This window comes from Malania oleifera, chromosome 3, assembly GCF_029873635.1.
Source record: "Malania oleifera isolate guangnan ecotype guangnan chromosome 3, ASM2987363v1, whole genome shotgun sequence".
Taxonomy (NCBI): Eukaryota; Viridiplantae; Streptophyta; class Magnoliopsida; order Santalales; family Ximeniaceae; genus Malania; species Malania oleifera.
Window position 1 is genome coordinate 122362098 of NC_080419.1, and position 18483 is coordinate 122380580.

The 18483-nt window shown below is 38.7% G+C and overlaps 1 protein-coding gene across 5 annotated transcripts in view; it reads left to right on the forward strand.

Annotated features, from left to right (window-relative positions):
- Positions 1-999: 999 nt before the first annotated feature.
- LOC131150521 (uncharacterized) overlaps positions 1000-18483 on the forward strand; it is a 110666-nt gene continuing 93182 nt past the window's right edge. Inside the window, exons 1-2 of one of the 5 annotated variants that reach the window (XM_058101281.1) lie at positions 1000-1354; positions 4483-4711. In XM_058101281.1, the coding sequence (XP_057957264.1) occupies positions 1190-1354; positions 4483-4711 (394 nt within the window). In that variant the 5' untranslated portion in view covers positions 1000-1189. The remainder of the gene's footprint in view (positions 1355-4482; positions 4712-18483) is intronic. The other 4 variants (XM_058101283.1, XR_009135552.1, XM_058101282.1 and 1 more) reach the window with 4 other exon arrangements.

Sequence of the window (18483 nt, forward strand, 5' to 3'; positions counted from 1 at the left end):
TGTGGGTGGATCCTGCAGAGGTGTAAATCACTTTGACGAGAGCATCAGAGATTAAAATGGGGGAGCATGTGACATTACCACGTCATATGTGTACTAAAGAGGTCTTTGACTTATAATAATGGTTTGAACTCTAAACATGTGAAGTGTCTTTTATAAAACAAACCTATAAGGTCAGTGTATCGAAGCGGAGAATACTCACTGTTAGCGAGTCCAACACCGTTACATGTGCATTTTAGTATCATTATATCCTCAAAGTTGTATCATATGTGTGTGTGTGTGTGTGTGTATATATAGCCAAATTGTAGGAATGTGCAACCATTTGATACACGCTATAGCATATCGATTATCCACATCCAGTGCCATCTTTGAGCTCCAATGTTAGAATTGATGTTGATGCACTCATACCATTACTATTGTTACATTTACTGCTAAAACGTCAAACTTATACAAGCTAATGCTTTGTATGTATAATAACATGCATGCAATACATTGACATGATGCAGTGCATAAATATAAGTATTTATGAGGTAAACATAATACATTTTATATGAGGTTAGTCAATAAATGAGCGACCCACTATGGTACTAACTATTAGCGGATGATAAATTTGTAATGCAATAAATGTCAAGATGATATTGAGAACGAAGATAATTTAAACCCCGATTTAGAGTTTGGAAAATTCATTATGAAGCTATTGAGTCAAATTGAGACCATCATCAAGGGAGAAAGTGTTAGTTCTATTAGAGCAAATTCACATGCCATTAAGAGTTTAAACAAATAATTATAGCTGAAAACATATTAGACATGTCGAATCTCTGTATAGAGGTTATTAAATGCAAACAAGTAGTCTTTTAACCTCTTAGCTAGACACACTAACTAGGTATTTTATTTTTTTTATAAGACAAGAGTATTAGAGTGACATTATTTTCCATTGAGCACGTTAAGAGTCTAATATTTATCTAGATGTTATTAAGTGCAAACAAACGCCCTTAAGCTTTCCAGCCCACAAATAACATGGTTTTATCATTTATATGAAACAAATGGATGAAAGTGACGTCGTTTTTGCGGGGGCTTATTTTTGAAAATTTAATCCGCTGCGCGCATTACAGGCACTCCGCAAGTCCGCCCCAATCCGTTCTCTCCGAAGAGGGTCAGCAGCATAATTTTACAGGGAAGCTGTTATGAGTTCATGGCACTGACATTCTACAGTTCAGCCTTTCACAGCATTTGCTCTATGTGGAGGCGGCTTCGTTGCTTCGGTACTCACTTATCGATGACTCACTGGGCTGCGAGCAGCTTGGGTGTGCTACAGAAACCGAGCGTCGCATGTTCTTCTTCCATTTTTTCTAGAAAGGTAAGCTCAAAAGACATGTTGCACAAACACCAAAACCCAGTTCATTATTTCTCTAGAAGGGGCTAAAATTTCACATACAAGTGATTAAGTGAATGGGAAGCTAGAGTTCCAGCCCTAAAAAATTTGCCAGTCTTCCGTTGTTTATGTAGTTAATTATTTTGCTTCAGTAATTAAATCAGGCCTAGGATTATCTTTCTTGTACACTAGAGTGATGGGGATTTTACAGGTAGGTGTTAAGGAAAGATGTTGAAATTGGGACTGTCAGGGGTTGTTGATGAATTTGAGTACCATCTTGAATTGTCAGTGCCAAGAGTTTAGAAATCTTCATACGAGAAATTTGTTATTTTCCGGTTACCCGTTGAAGCACTTTTGCATTTTCTTTTACCCCTTTTCCCCGTATGTGCGTGCTCATAGAACTTTTAAAAGAAGCTAAGAAATGAAGGTGACCGCATCAAATTTTAAGTTGGCAAGAGTTCATCATAAGAAGCTTCCGAAGATTTGGTTGAGTCCAAACGAGCTCTTATGTAGAATAATTAAATATTGTGCCATTTATAGTATGCATTAGCAGCATTATCCAACTATTATATTGGGATGAATTCTACCTCTTGCCCCCTAATGAATTTCCTTTCTTCTCAGTTAATAGTTGACAAGCTTCATGATCAAGACCCCCTGGTTTAACTTGACATTTACAACAAAATAGGACATGAAAGATGTATTCCTTAATGGTTGCAAATTGATATACAACCTATGAAATTTATGCCTTTAATTCAGTTTTCATGCAGGTGTTGCAGTGATGATTAGAAATAATTTGGATGAAGAAAATGCGGTTATAAATAAAAAATGGGATGAATTATGCTGAACAATAAGTGCCCGTTTGGAACTCGAAAAATCTTTGGAAAAAGAAATGAAAATATGAAGGGATCCATTTTTTCATATTTGGTTATCAAGGAAAGTAAGAAAGAAAGCAAAAATTATGTCCAATTAATCAATAAAAATATGATTTTACACACCATTTACATTTTTTTTTTCTTAACTTTTAGCCATATTAAGACAAATTTTCATTTTTAGTAGTATTTGGTCTTGAGGGAAAATATAGTGGAAAATGAATTTCCTTCTTATTTTCCTTTCCTTTTCTTGTTCCAACTAAAATCCTTGATCCAAATAGGTCCAAAGGAAAATGAAATTTCTAGCATGGGATCTTAAACTGATAAATAAAAGAGTTAAGATTAGTATCTAATCTGCTGCATAAAATAGCAATATATTACACATGTTTTCTTGTGCATTTGAGAAGAAAGTGGTGCTTACAAGTGTTACAAAATAAAATAAGGTGTCATTTTTTTTGGGGGGTGCTTGATACTTGTAATAAGGTGTTTTTATTTATTTATTTATTAATTTTAATGTACTTCATTTATTTTTTATTTTTTTTTCAAAAACCTTTTCAATCAAACACATCTCGTTTAAATGTTAGAATATTTTTTTGATCATCAAGAAGTAAAATTCTCATTAGAAGACTCAAGAAGGGAGTTATCCATGTACACAAGGTGCATACAAAATAAAAACTCCTAAATTTACAAAAGAATTATGATCAATGTTGGAACCTTCCCTGGTGCATGAGTGCAAAGTACAAAACTATTTTTATTTCAACTTCTCATAATAAGTTTATGCTACTTTAAAAACAATAGTATTCTTCTATGTTCACATGACCTAGATCAATACCAAGGGATGGCATCCTACACCTTGTGTTTCCTGCTTTACAACAAACATCTCTCCACACACTTTATCTCCAAATATCTGTTTACAAAACAATTCTATCTCCTTATTAAACTCTCAATGGTTAATAGTTTGATACTCTCTCCTAAGTTGCCTCCTAAGCTAAACAAGGAAGCTAAACAAGGTGACTTTGGAAGGGCTCCTGCTCTTCTGGATTGCTAATGAGAATAAGAGCTACTTGCACTCCATTTACCATGAGGCAGTCCCTCATCAGATTGCTTGCCTTTACGAGCCAATTGGAAAAGCAAAGTGAACTGTACCTTTAGAGAGCAATTTTGCATTAAACGTCATGCCAGCACTCACCTACCACAACAAAATCTATTTATGACCTCCTTCATGCTCTCCTAATTTGGTTCGGTGATTGTACTGTGGAAGTTAGCTGTTTTGTCGAAGCCCACCTATGAGTGCTTCACAGCATACCCAGCTTCCATCATAACCCTTGAAAAATTTTCCTTGTAGAAAACCTCTAGATAAATTTCCCACACAACACTTTATTCAAAAGGCAGAAGCCTTTTTTAAATACAAACTGCCCCTTTGGAAAGTGTTGGGTAGCTTGATATACTATCAGCTTAAATTCTTGAGATACTTGGCAATCAAAATGGTATCGTAGCTCTCGTTCGAGGAGGTCCTAGGTTCAAATCTCCTTATCAATGTTTGTTCCTCTCTTATGGCTGTTAATTTGCATCATTTGTGCATTGGTGCATTTGTTCAAGTTCAACATGTTCACCATAGCGGTGCGTATGCATTGTTGGCCATGACTCCTAGCAACTTTAGCTGTTGTCATAATTGATGATCTAATTTCAAGTTTAATCTCATTGCATCTTCATGTGCAAGAGAGGGTCACATGTGAGGGGATTGTTGGATAATCTGATGTACATTTTTGGCCCACCACCTAATAGTTCAAGCCTTTGGGACTGAAGTGGTTTTCTAGCAGTATGCATGTCCAGTTGTTTTGGCCCATCGATATCATTATCATGTTTTTGCATGCGAATGCACACAAAAAATGGAATATAGACTGTAAAACATTCTGAATTTTTAAAGAAAGTAATTTTGTTTGTGATGAAATATAAGACTTAATGCTTGCATTGTTCTTGTAGATTGTAGTTATTTGTGAAAATTGAGAGTAAAATGACATAGGCGTGTGCTGCACAATATGGCAAATGCAAATGCAAGAAAGTTATCACCACTAGGCAAAATGGGAAATATCAATAAAGTATCAATAGAATTTTTCATGTGAAATTTTGCCTGTGTCTTCTCTGTGCAGAATGCATGCATGGGTTATCAATAGATTTCATTTTGACTGAATGGCATGCTTACCATTGATTGACAAATGTGGTTAACCTGTGCTGCTTTGGTAGGGCTACTGTAAGCAATCTAGAAGTTTGGATTCAGTATTGCTTGGAGTTTCTCATTCAACTTCTCATGGTAATGTTTTCCTTTCTTCTGAGACTGAACAAGCACTACGCCAAGAAACACCCTCTGTTTCAGTCAAATGGAAGCAAAAAGCAGTGAATCTTAATCATTCAGGCAGAGTGATGCTTATTGATGGCACATCAATCATTTATAGAGCTTACTTCAAGCTTCTATGTATGTTATATAGTCTGTTTTTTTTTGCTAATTAACAGTAATATTGTTTTGGGTGTGGTTGAAATCTTTGTTTCTTGTCTTCTTTGAGCTATATTTTTTGGTATTTTGCTATTCCTATTCTTTGATTTCAACATGTGAAGTTTTGGCATGTAAATAGTTTTATTTGTCTAAATAATATGTTAACAGGTCTAAGGAAAAAGTTTCTATTGCTTGATTGATAAGCATGGGATTTCCAATAGATAACTATGTAGTTTTATACTATAATAGCATAAATACATAATTTATTGTCCTATAGGGATGATATCTTAATGTGTGTTTGGTGGTCATTTAAATGAAGTTCTTACTTTTGTTAACATTCAATAAATTTTGGTGCTTTCACTTTGCAAAAGTTTCCTAAAAAAAAGTAGATTTCATCCACTTGAGAAATTACTAATATTATTTTTTTAGTTGAAAGAAAGATCCAGAGTTCCCTTAGATCATGCATGATTTGGTTGTTGTTGTGTTGGCTGTACTTGTAGTGCTGCAAATTAACAAAGCCACTCAAGAGCAGCTTGGGAGCTTGGTTTGATAAGAGCTCGTTCAAGTTCATTCATTATATAAAATGAACATTTCCCAAGTCCAATTTTGGGGCTCATTTATAAATGAGTCGAACCTGAACATGAATAGGCTTGGCTTGTTGCAGCTAGTGAGTGGCTCGGTTACAAGTTTGGTTGGGTTTGCTCCGAAGATTGGATTAGGATCATTATGGTCTTGTTTATTAAGGTTGTATTAGGCTTGATTGGCTTAATGGCCTTAAACGTAGTGCTTATTTGGGTAGGCTTGTGTAGCCCAAACTCCATAATCTAAATTTAGTGATAGGGCCATACCTCACACCTCTCGTCTAAGAACACCTTAAGAGCCTCTCACCTTTCATAGTGAGAGGGTCCAAAATAGCCAAACTATTTGTGAGCTTTAGTTTGGCTTAGTAAGGGCTTGTGAGCTCGTTAATTATATAATGAACAAGCTTGAGCAAAAATATTTAAGCTTGGTTTGAGCTTGAGCTTGATTAAAAATTTAAGAAACTAACTTGAGCATGGTGTGGCTCTGTTCAGCTTAGCTCTTTTGGAGCCCTAGTTGGCTGAAAGAAAAAGTGCTATTCTTAAGTACTTGATCATTCAATGTGTTTTTCCACATCATTTTTCTTTAGGTTGGTACGGGTATTCTATTATGAGCATGAAGGGTAGGCCTGGCTCCCAAGAATAGTGCTGCCCATAAAGTAAGTGAGCCTGGGCAAACGTATAAGATGCATGGTTTTGCCTAAGTACATTATGATACAGTAAATGATTTTCTATTATATATTTTATTTATGTGTTTTTAATATTTATATTATTATATTTAAAATTCTTTTATATATTTTAAAGTCTAAATGAGCGTGGTGAGATCTTTAGGCTTTGCCCGAACTTGGCCTGCCACAGCCCTTGTTAATCATCATATAATGTCAAGAGGGCACAACTAATGTATACTTGGGATAAACTAGCATAAATAAAAACACCTTCAAGGAGTATCTGCAAAATCCAGAAAGATTTAGGAATTAGAAACTGAAAAACATCACCATTTGTCAAAAAATATGAAGTCTTGAATATTCTGATCCAATCCCTGTTAAGCATGGACAGGGATATGGAACATGGGTATGACATAATATGAATACTTAGAAAGATCATTTTTAGGTTCAACATATGTTTAGACATATTTAATGATTTCCAAGTATCAGATGCTCGTTGAAAGTTTAAAATTTTATTTTTTAGTCTTGGATATGTATCTAGAAGTATCGGATGAACAAGATAATGATAAGTATATGATATGGGGATAGGGATGCCTTTCTAGAATGTCCATGCTACTCTATTTAAACTTCAAAAAGAATACTTTATCCCTTTAAATGCTCATTATATACCTTAAAATCTGCACTCTGCACAATGACATCTCTTCTTTCCCTGTTAGTGACATTTCCATACTAGAGAATAATATGGTACTCACTTGTTCTTCCTTGAGGTTGCTTTTCTAACTGATTGAGAATTGCTAAAAATCAGGGAACAGTAGTTAGTTCTCTTAATCAATTTACAATATATCCAATGTTAGTAAATGGCAGTAATACCTTTAGTAATGTGCTAACATGTAAGATTTCCCCTCAAGCTTGAGAATATATATCATATGCTCTTAGTTTGTTACCATAGAGCTTAACCCCCCAAGGACTTAGTAAAAAATTAAGCATTTGGTATTCACACTTCATGAGTGATCATGATGAACTTTTGCACAAGTTTTCTTGAACAAAAATAGCACTCAACTTCAATATGTTTCATCATCTCTTGAAAAATTGAAATTGAAGTAATATGAATAGGCATTTGATTCTCACATCAATTCCATAGGTTTGTGGATGCTGAAACCCAAGCTCTTCCAACATATTCTTTAGCAAAATTAGCTCACTAGCAATGCATGCCATGGCTCTATACTCAGTAGTTGCACTTGACCTTGCAGCAATGGTTTGCTTCATGTTCTTCCAGGACACCAAGGTGCCACCAACAATTGCTCAGTATAGAATTGTTGAAAAGTTCTTGCACCTTTAGTTTGCCAAAGATACTATATTTTTTCTTATTCTTGTTTTGAGACTCCATTTCTTCTTGTATTGTAAGAATCCATTTCTCAGCCTCTTTACTATCCATGGCCTCTCTAAAAGTCCTAGGCTCCACCTCAATTTCTGTTTCAGCAATAGAAAGAGCAAAAGCTGTCATATCAGCTTCCCCATACCTTTGAGGAGGCTATATGGATAAAAGGACCATGTCTAGAGTTAGGAATGTATAGTGGAACCGTCATAGTTTATAGTGACAATCAAAGCACTATTCATTTGGCTAGGAATCATGTTTATCATGATAGGTCCAAACATATAGATGTTAGGCTACATTTTGTGAGGGATATTATTTCTAGTGGTGAAATAGAAGTAAGGAAAATTCCAACAGAGGATAATCCTTCTGATATAATGACTAAGGCAGTACCAAAATCCAAGTTTGAACATTGTTCAAACTTGGTTAACTTGGGAAGTTGCTAGTGTTTGTTTTGCAGGAACAACCATAGGAGATGCAAGGAGGAGCAAGGGTCACAAGCTTGCCAAGGTGGAGAATTGTTGGAGTGTCAAGCTTGGTGGAAAGAAATCTAGATCGTCCATTTGCAGCAGAGATCCAACGGCTGCTGTTTTTAATTAAGGGCATTGATGTAATTTTAAATTTGGCTTGTATTTTATTTGTCAAAAGAACCAGCAGTGCAGGGGCGCGGAGAAAAAAAATCTAGAACCTTCAGTCGAGAGCCTTCAGCGGAAAGGATAGCCTTCAGTGCGAGAGAGAGCTTGCAGCCGATTAGAGAGAGCACGCAGCAAAGGGAAAAATTCAGATTTGGGGTTCTTGTGGCCAGTGCTGGTTCGAGCCTGGGTAAGCTGAAATAGGGAGGACAGATCTCAGGTTTTTTTGGGGGGGGGGGGGGGGTTGGTTTATTTCAGGAAAGTTAGGAAGATAGGAAGAAGCTTAGGGTTCTTTGCGAGTGCGAAGAGGGGTTTTCTTGGGTCGTTTTTGAGCTGATTTTGAAGGAGATCGGTAAGCCCTAGAAAGGTAGATCTGTGTATATGTATTCATTTCCACCATTATTAATAAAGCGTCTCCGAAGGTGAGTTCCTGCCATGGATGTAGGCCAATTTTTGGGCTGAACCACGTAAATGTGTTCTTGTGGTTTTGTGATTTTGCATGTTTATATTTTGTTGCAATTCTTGTGGCTCTGCTGATTGCTGATTGTTGATTGGTGAAGAAATAGTTTCTTGATCATGCTTGGCACACATGCACACGTTGAAATAAACAGGTTTTAGTTTAGGTGTTGTTGGGATTGCTGTAAAAGAAACAAGTAGAGTTGTTTTGTTTGTGGTTTATGAACACTGCCAAGAAGTTTTATATTTGTTTTAAAATTTGAGAACAAAATCAACAGTTAGGATTATAACACAACAAGTGGTATCAGAACCGATGATTCGTGACTCTGGGTGAGTGATATCATAAAAATTCGAGACGTGAAGCTAATTCTCTTGACGTGTTGACAGTTGGAGGACCAAGTGTGTGACCGAGGCCAATAAGGATCATCTAGGTCTGAGATGGATCCGAATAGGGTCAAGACGTGGGAGGTAGGATTGGTTCGGAGGCACGTGGAATGCAATCCGAGGCACGTAAGGCGCCAGTGGTAAGGCCCACTTGAGCAACTGTTGGGGAATTGGACTTACTACCATAAGGGAGATGGTTTCTGTTCAAGGGGGAGCGGTTGGAAATCACAAGTGAGGGGGAGATTGTTGAGAATTCTACTTGTGAGTTTGTCCCACATTGGAAAATTAGAGTGAATGATGGGTGCTTATATACATGGCTGGGCCCAAGACCTAATAGGCTTAGCTTTTGGGTCAAGTTGGTGTTCACCCATGTGTCTCAAGCCCACCCATAGGCTCCTCCGGTCCTAACAAAGATTAATATGAGAAAGAACGGTATTGTGGCTATCAATATGTCTGTTGAGAGTGTTAGGGAGCTATCTACGGAGGTGGGTGTGTAGTGTTTTGGATTGGCCGCTGTCCTATCTTGGGTTTCCTTTGCAGGGTAACCCTAGATCTGCTAGCTTTTGGGATCTTGTTGTGCAAATGCATATCCATGCCTGTCTTTATAGTACCCTTTTATTTTCTTTTCGAGTTTTAAGATTCCAGCAGGGGTTGCTAATAAGATTGAGAAGATAATGAGGGATTTCTTGTGGTTGAGGGTAGGAGGTATTAGGGATCACGTGGTAAGTTGGGGAGTGGTGGGTAGGTCTAAATAGTAGGGTGGTTTGGGTATTGGAATTTTGGTGTCTAAAAACACAGCTCCTTTGGCTAAATGGCTTTGGCAGTTTTTGCTAGAGAATTCCTTCATGTGGCATTTGGTTGTTAAAAGCAAGTACGGATTAGACGAGAATGGCCAAATGGGTGGGATATACTAATTTGAGATTTAGATGTTCTTTGGAGAGTTCGTGGAAAGCTATCTCTTAGGGTTACCCCCTTTTCATTCCCCATATTAAATTCCTGGTGGGAAGAGGTAGTAATATTCGTCTTTGGAAAGATCCTTGGTTGGGGAATGTAGCTTTGTCTACCTCTTTTCCACACCTTGTTTGCATGAGCTCAAGGCAAGACCAAGATGGGTCCATTTCTTCTTTTGTTGTTGATCTTGGTGGTCATTTGCCTTCTTAGGATTTCCACTTTCATAGATCGTTAAATGATAGGGAGATGGGTTGAGCTATCCTCTTTGTGAGTCTTGTTGAACAACTGTCATTTTTCTTTAGAGGAGAATAGGCGGTCTTGGTCTTTAGATCCTTTGGGGGTTTATTCATGCAAATCTTTTTGTGATTTTTTGAATAGGTCTAATTTATCTTTTCCTCTCTATAGTTCCATTTGGAAGGCCAAAGTCTCCTTTAAAATTAAGGCTTTTATCTAGTTGGCTGCGCTTGATAGAATTAATATCAATAGCTTGCTGCAGATTAGGAGACCTTTGAAGGCTATATTTCCAGACATATGCATTCTTTGCTTTGATTGTTAAGAATCATCGTCGCATTTCTTCATTCATTGTGACCATTCGTGGAGTTTTTGGAACACGTTATTTGGTATTTTAGGTGAATGTTTGGGTGAGTTCTGACACAGTGGAGGAATTTTTGGCAGTTTCTTTTGCTGGATTTGGCAGGAAAAAGGAAAGGGTAGCGCTTTGGTAATGTGCTTTTTTTTTGGCAGTCTTTTGGGGGTTGTGGATGGAGCATAATGCGCTCATTTTTCTAGGGAAGAAGTCGTCTCTGTTGCTGGTTTAGAAAAAGATACATTATTTGGCTTCCTTTTAGTGTGTGGGACAAGGGAATTTTAAGGGGGTGAGCTTTCCTAAATATTCAGCACGATTGGCATTATGTGTTGGAGTGTTAGTTCGTGCTGGTTTCTTTCTTTTGTTTTTTAGTCTAGGTTTTTTTCTTTGTGTTTTTTATCTGGATTTTTCAGACTTTGTTAAGGAGATGTCTTATTCTCCTAGCTGTATATTGTTAATCTATTATTGAATTCTTCTTTTATTATAAAAAAAAACTGTTTATGCTGGATACCTGACATAAATAATCACCAGAATCTTGAATATTGAATATACCTGTGACAATATGACAAATCAATCCCCGCTATATTGAATCAACCAAACCATGTTCTGGGATATTGCTTTTAAGCCATATGGAGCTTTATCAGACAACATACCACTCTGACTCCTTCTGAGTAATAGGTCAAGTGGTCGTTCCATATAAACCTCCTTTTGAAGATCACTGTGTATGAAGATATTCCCATCTTATTGGTGTAAAGGACAATGAAATGTAATGGTTAAAGAGATAAGAATACAAATGGAAGTGAGTTTGGCCATAAGAGAGAACATGTTTGAATAATCCAAGCCAGACACTCATGTATAACCTTTAGCTACTAATGTAGCCTTCAAGCTAGTAACAAAACCTTTTGGATTTACTTTTAGAGTAAGCACCTGATATCAACCTACCACTTCCCGTGAACTTGCACAAGTTCCTAAGTGTTATAGGCATTCAAATCATCCATTGCAATGCTCAACCTAGACACAACTTTGCTCACATACTTGAGAACTGGATGATAAAAGAAGCAATAAAACAGTGATTGGAGGGTGACGGTGAATCATTAGATACAAAATTAGAGGTAGGACGCTGGATACATGGATGTTTACCTTTCCGAACAGCAATAATAAGATCAATGTCTTGAGGCACATGATCAGTACACAAAGGAGCTGAAGGCAGAGCATTAGAATCTAGAAAGGTCTCACTTGCATTCTGTGCTGACATGCATATGTGTCACGGGCTAAGCTTGTTCAGGGCATTATGCTTGCCTATGACCGCTTATCTCGTGTGTTTGGGATGGGTTTCCATCATGTAAATACTAGTGTAGGGTTATTTTCTAAGTATTTCTTTCATTGTAAGCCAAATAAGGCAGTATGACTCCTCGGTCACTTTAATGTTTCCTAGTGCTAGAGTGAGAATGGCCTAGAAAGCTCTTTAGGGGAGGGTGAGTGTTCATCAATCATTGTAAAACTCACTAGAAATGGTCAACGTGCTTAGCCTACTTGCCTCCCTCGCTAAGTACAACATGTCAACGGAGGATTTGTTAATGAATTACGTTTGCTTCAATATTTACTGCTTGGTTACCATGGCTTTCATGAATTGATTATTATTTCCGCTGCTATCTGATTGAATGTTAATGAAAGTGCTTCGTGTATGAATGTTGGTAAACAAAAGGCTGGTTAGTTAAGCAAGAGTGCTTTAGCTAGCGCCGCACGGCCCTTCACAATGGTGTGAAAAAGGTGGACCGTGACATTTGGTATCAGAGACCAAGTCGGTGACACTTGGTGAGAGCCCAAGGTTGAGTTGCTACGTGAATTTGATTGCCTTCGTTGTTGGGTTTGGAAAGCTTTGGTAAGTGACCATGGCACCAAACAATGCTGAGAGGATCAGCGTGCTGGAAGCACAGGTTGAAGAGTCAACCAACACTATGGCCGCGGAGGTGGCCCAGATGAGAGAACTTGTTGATGAAGTGAGGGGATCACAAAAACATCAAGCAGGTTTGATAGGCGACATGTCAGAGGACTTTCGCCACACTGTGGAAACTTTGCAAGCCCGGATGGCAGATCTGGATGCAAAGGTAAATGTGATGTTCTTGCTATGGGGAACTCCAACACTCCGGGAGTAAGCAAAACCAAGGTGCCAGAACCGAGGACGTATGGGGGTGCCCGAGATGCCAAGGAGTTAGAGAACTTCTTGTTTGATGTGGAGCAGTACTTTCGCGTTGTGAGGATGGCCTCAGAACAGGCAAAGGTGGATACTGCGACCATGTACTTGGTTGGTGATGCCAAACTGTGGTGGCGTACCAAGTACAGAGAAATTGAAAATGGAAGCTGTGTGATTGATAGTTGGGCAGACTTGAGGAGAGAGCTCAAGGCCCAATTCTTTCCTGAGAACGTTGAGTATAATGCAAGGAGAAAACTGAGAGATCTCAAGCATACGGGGTCAATCAGTGAATATGTGAAACAATTTTCTGCTTTAATGTTGGATATTCGGGATATGTCGGAGAAGGACAAGTTGTTCTATTTTCTAGAGGGGATGAAACCGTGGGCAAGAACTGAACTTCATAGACAAAGGGTTCAAGACTTGTCAACTGCACAAGCGGCTGCAGAACGCTTGACAGACTACGCTGGTGATGAGACCACTTCGTCCAAACTGTTTGGCGGAGAGGGAAACGGTGGAAAGTCTTTCAAGAATGGCAAACCCAAGAGTGGGGGAGCCGACCCTAATTCATCAACCTTACAGGAAGCTTCGTCGTCTCGAGGGTTCAACACACCCAATGGAAAGGGGAAGAGTAAAATTGAGTGTTTCTTGTGTCGAGGTCCTCATAGAGTTTTTGAGTGCCCTCACAAAGCATCACTTAATGCCTTACAGGCTTCCATTGTAGAACAGGCAGTGGAAGACGATGGGGAAGAGGATGAAGCCCCGAGGGTGGGTTCAGTGCGGTTGGTGAACGCATTGGAAAAGCAGGCAAAAACACCGAAAGTTACACGAGCAAAAGGGTTAATGTTTGTGGACTTGAGGATAAATGGGAAGAGTACTCGCGCTATGGTGGATACGGGAGCTACTCATAATTTTGTTTCGCAGTTGGAAGCAGGAAGACTCAACTTATCCTTAGAGAAGGATACAGGACGCGTGAAAGCAGTTAACTCTGTAGCCCAGCCTACTCTGGGAGTAGCCAAGCAAGTGGTGATAAAGCTTGGATAGTGGGAAGGTCATGCGAATTTCACAGCGGTGCCATTGGATGACTATCCAGTCATTCTAGGAATGGAGTTCCTAATGGGGACGAGGGCAGTGCTGATGCCTTCGGCTGGTTCCCTGTGTCTGATGGGAGATCACTCGTGCATGGTGCAAGTCGTTGCAACGAAAGGAGACGAAGGGAAGTCCCTTTCAGCCATACAACTCAATGAAGGATTGGGTCAGGGTGAGCAGACACGTCTAGCCACGGTGGTGGTAGACAAAGAAGTAGGCCAAGTGCTGGAGCCTACGACCATCCAAGCGGTGTTGGATGAGGATAAGGAGGTGTTGCCGGATAAGCTGCCTCAAAATTTGCTTTCACGACGGACTGTGGAGCAAGAGATCAAGTTGTTATCAGGAGTGAAACCACCTGCTAAAAGGCCATGTTGGATTGCGCCTAGAGAGATAGTAGAGTTGGGGAAACAGCTTGATGAAGTGGAAGCGGGATGTGTTCGCCCTTCCAAAACACCGTTGGGAGCATCGGTGTCGTTTCAGAGGAAACATGAAGAGCATCTACAGAAGGTGTTCGACAGGCTGAAGGGAAACAGTCTGAATTTGAAGAAGGAGAATTTCTCTTTCGCTCGGCGGAGCAACAAATTCCTTGGTCAAGTCGTTGAACAAGGTCGTATCTGGAGGGGTATGGAGAAGGTAAGGAGGATTCAAGAACGGAAGATCCCCATAACAGTGAAGGAGTTGCGTTCCTTTCTTGGCCTTACTAGTTACTGCAGGAAGTTCGTTAAGGGGTATTCGCGGAGAATGACTCCAATGACAGGACTACTGGGAAGGTATTATTGGCCGCACACGCGGGATGATGTGGTTAATTATACCAAAACTTGTCTCATTTGCCAACAAGACAAGGGGGAGCGGAAGAAGTATGGTACTTTCATGGCCGCACCAAAGTACTGTTCGGCAGAGGAGATGACACAATTGTTCCTTGTGACTATTGTGAAACATTGGGGTTTTCCCCAAGTTATTATTTGTGACCAAGATTTAATGTTCACTGACAACTTCTTAACAGAGTTTTTCAGGATATTCAGGTCACATCTTGACATCTCTTCGAGTTATCATCAACAGACAAACGGACAGATGAAGAGATTCAGAGAGCTGCTAGATGAGTACTTGTGCCATTTTGTTAACGACAACCAGAAGAATGGCGTGCAACTACTTGATGTGGCTCCATTCTGTGGCAACGCCCAAAGGCGCTCAACTACCAACAAGAGCCCTATTGAGCTTGTTACAGACCAGCTGCCGCTGTTACCTCACACAGTGGGCGAGCCGTACAGACGAAAGAGTCCCAGGGCGTACATCTTCACCAGCGAAGGGAGAAAGAATGCAGAGTTTGCCCAAGCCTATCTGGAGAAAGCTTCTAAGCAGATGAAGAAGTGGGCAGATCAGGAGAGAAAACCGCAATTTCATGTCAATTGCCTCAAGCCATTTAACGCCAACACCAATGACCTGAGCAGAAGTCAGTCAAACAGCGTAGAGTTGAAGACAGTGCCACCTGACAGACATGATGTTGAAGAGATCCTTGCAAACAGAATGTTCCAGTCCTCAAGGAAGAAGCGGCAGAAGTTCCTAGTGAAGTGGAAATGCCTTGATGATACAGAAATCAGCTGGATTTCTGCGGAAGATTTGAAGTCATTCGTGGACAAATTTGAAGTGTACCTATCGCCAAAAGTCTACGAGGACGTCGACCGCATAAGTGGGGGAGAATGTCACGGGCTAAGCTTGTTCAAGGCATTATGCTTGCCTATGACCGCTTATCTCGTGTGTTTGGGATGGGTTTCCATCATGTAAATACTAGTGTAGGGTTATTTTCTAAGTATTTCTTTCATTGTAAGCCAAATAAGGCAGTATGACTCCTCGGTCACTTTAATGTTTCCTAGTGCTAGAGTGAGAATGGCCTAGAAAGCTCTTTAGGGGAGGGTGAGTGTTCATCAATCATTGTAAAACTCACTAGCAATGGTCAACGTGCTTAGCCTACTTGCCTCCCTCGCTAAGTACAACATGTCAACGGAGGATTTGTTAATGAATTACGTTTGCTTCAATATTTACTGCTTGGTTACCACGGCTTTCATGAATTGATTATTATTTCCGCTGCTATCTGATTGAATGTTAATGAAAGTGCTTCGTGGATGAATGTTGGTAAACAAAAGGCTGGTTAGTTAAGCAAGAGTGCTTTAGCTAGCGCCGCACGGCCCTTCACAATGGTGTGAAAAAGGCGGACCGTGACAATATGCCTGCATATTAGGATGACCCATAAAGCTAGAAGGACTTAAATGGAGATGAAGGTGCAAAGGACAAGGAAAAGGCGGAGACAAAAATCCATAGCAGGATGAGAAAGAAGAGTAGGTGATGGAAAGGAATCATCAAGACATTGCCTCAACTTCTTGTTCTGTCTAAGTTTTTTTTTTGTTTTGTTTTTTTCATCTAAACAATCACAAATGGAAAAAAACTGAAAGTAAATAAGGTTTTTTTATCTGATATTATATTATTATTATTATTATTATTATTATTATTATTATTCATTACTTTGTTTTAGGTTTTAGTTATGATACCAAAAAAATTAGGGAGAAAAGCAGAAAATATGGATTAAGTATTTTTTTTGGGGGCTATTGTTATTGTTATTGTTAAGATTGTTGTTGTTGTGTTTTGTTATTATTACAGACGTGTAATTTCTTTCGTACTAGTTTTTAGTTGAGACATTCGAAATGGCCAAAAATAAAAAAAAAATGAAAAAATGAATATAGAGTTTTTGTAGTTGTAGGGTTATTTTTATCATTGGTAATATTAGTATATTGATTTTAATTTTATTATAAAAATCTCAAAATTTCCAAAAGAAAGAGTGGCAAAAATTTCAAAAAATAAAGTGGTTGTAAGGTTTACTTTGCATTTTGGTAACTATGCATGTCTGTCTTAGTTTGTGCGTGTTTAAATTTAAAATTGCTAAAAGTCATAAAAATAAAAAATTCATTTGTCTTGAGTTTTTCATTTAATGGTGTATTGGGTTTAGAGTTTCTTAATTAGTAATTTGTGAATCTTCCAATTGTAAAATAGAATAGTTATAATGTGAATGTTTGTTTTCTTTCATGTCCAGAATAATGTTTCTATTTTGATTTAGTTGCTTCATTAAGTTTATTATCGTACTATCCCAATTAAATCAGTCTACTTGTTAACAAACAATATTGAGAATGAATAAGATGATGGATTCCCCAAATGGGCACAATATAGCTCTTCCAGGGATTCTTAAGGTGAAATGATCCTCATTACTTTAGTCAAAGAAGTTTGGGGATTCAATACTAATAAGAGGAAAGGTAAAATTTGGAGATTGAGTGTACCACTTGCCTATGATGGCATCTTGGTCCCAATTTACTTATTTCAAATTATTTTTCTTGTTGAATTGATTCATGTACTGATAAACAATGATATAAATGATTCTGGGCCTCCCAAACTAGTGGGAGGGCCTTGAGGGGAAGTCAATGATAAATGGAAAGATAAGATTAAATCTGTTAATGATCATACATGGTTCATGGTACCATTACAAACGGAGGTGATGGGGGCGCTAGTAGTATAGTACCTTCCCCATGTTTAACTATGCTAGCATGGGTTAATGATAGCAATTTTGATTGTGCTGGGGGGTTGTTGTTCGATGGGATTTAGGAACAATATGGGTGCATTTCTGTCGCGCCCCGAACCCGCAGATGGGTCCCAGGTGTGAAAACAGTAACCTAACCTGTCTCTGTATCAATTAAACATACATGATACAATATTGAAAGAGAGTCCCATGGGGTATGAAGAAACCCTATACACGTACCCATACACATAAATACTCATCAAGTACACAGCGGAAATCGTTCAGTCTATCCATATAACATACCATACTAGAGTTTATACAACACTAGGATACACGTTCCCATAATTACAAAACATACTTCGGGTGTCTACAAAAACTGTCACGACAACCCGGTTACAAAACTCATACCTATCCAAGCACTAACTGTAGCTAAATGACATCCCCGCTTCCGGATGCTAGAATGTCAGTTTCGGCTACCTGAAAGACCTGAAAACATTTGTATATACATTCGGGGTGAGACACTTCTCAGTAAGGAAGAAAGCAAGTTATATCAGTGTGTGACATACCAGTGTTATTTTACGCAAATCACAACACCATACAATACGATACAGTTTGAAACATTTCCATAGAGTTCCATACAGTTCCAATATTTTTGCAAATTCATTCCAGTACATACGATACCCAAACATACGGTCAGTGTCATCACACTAAGCACAACTACCCTGCAAAGACCGAAGCCTCACTACGATTATGTTGCCAAATACGCTGTAGCTCACACCCTTCGATGACCAGCCGGAACACACTGGTGATATTTCATACCCTCGGATATAGAGCCGGACACTCTCGCCCACGGTAATGAACCGGTACATGGCGTAGCGTACGGTAATTAGCCGCCACATAGCTGATTTCATAAAATCTGAAATCATTTTGGAACTCACGTTCCTATACTCATCAGCGTACGGTAATTATCCGCCACTAGCTGTTTTACAAAATACCTCGAACAATTACATACAACCATACATTCTGCACTTATTTGGTTTACGGTAAATCATATCATTTTCAGTTCAAGAATACAGTTTTATATAAATATGGATTACGATCATCTCAATAATACAATTTAAACATAATCAACGATTTTCCAACAAAGTAGAGATGATACTCGAAATCTCCAATTTTTCTCGAAAACTGTAACCCGAAAATCTCGCATTTTACCCGATAGTTTCCCTAAATAAGTTACCAAAACATACATACGATCGTAACCTACAGGTTTACCGATTCTAATTTAAAAAAT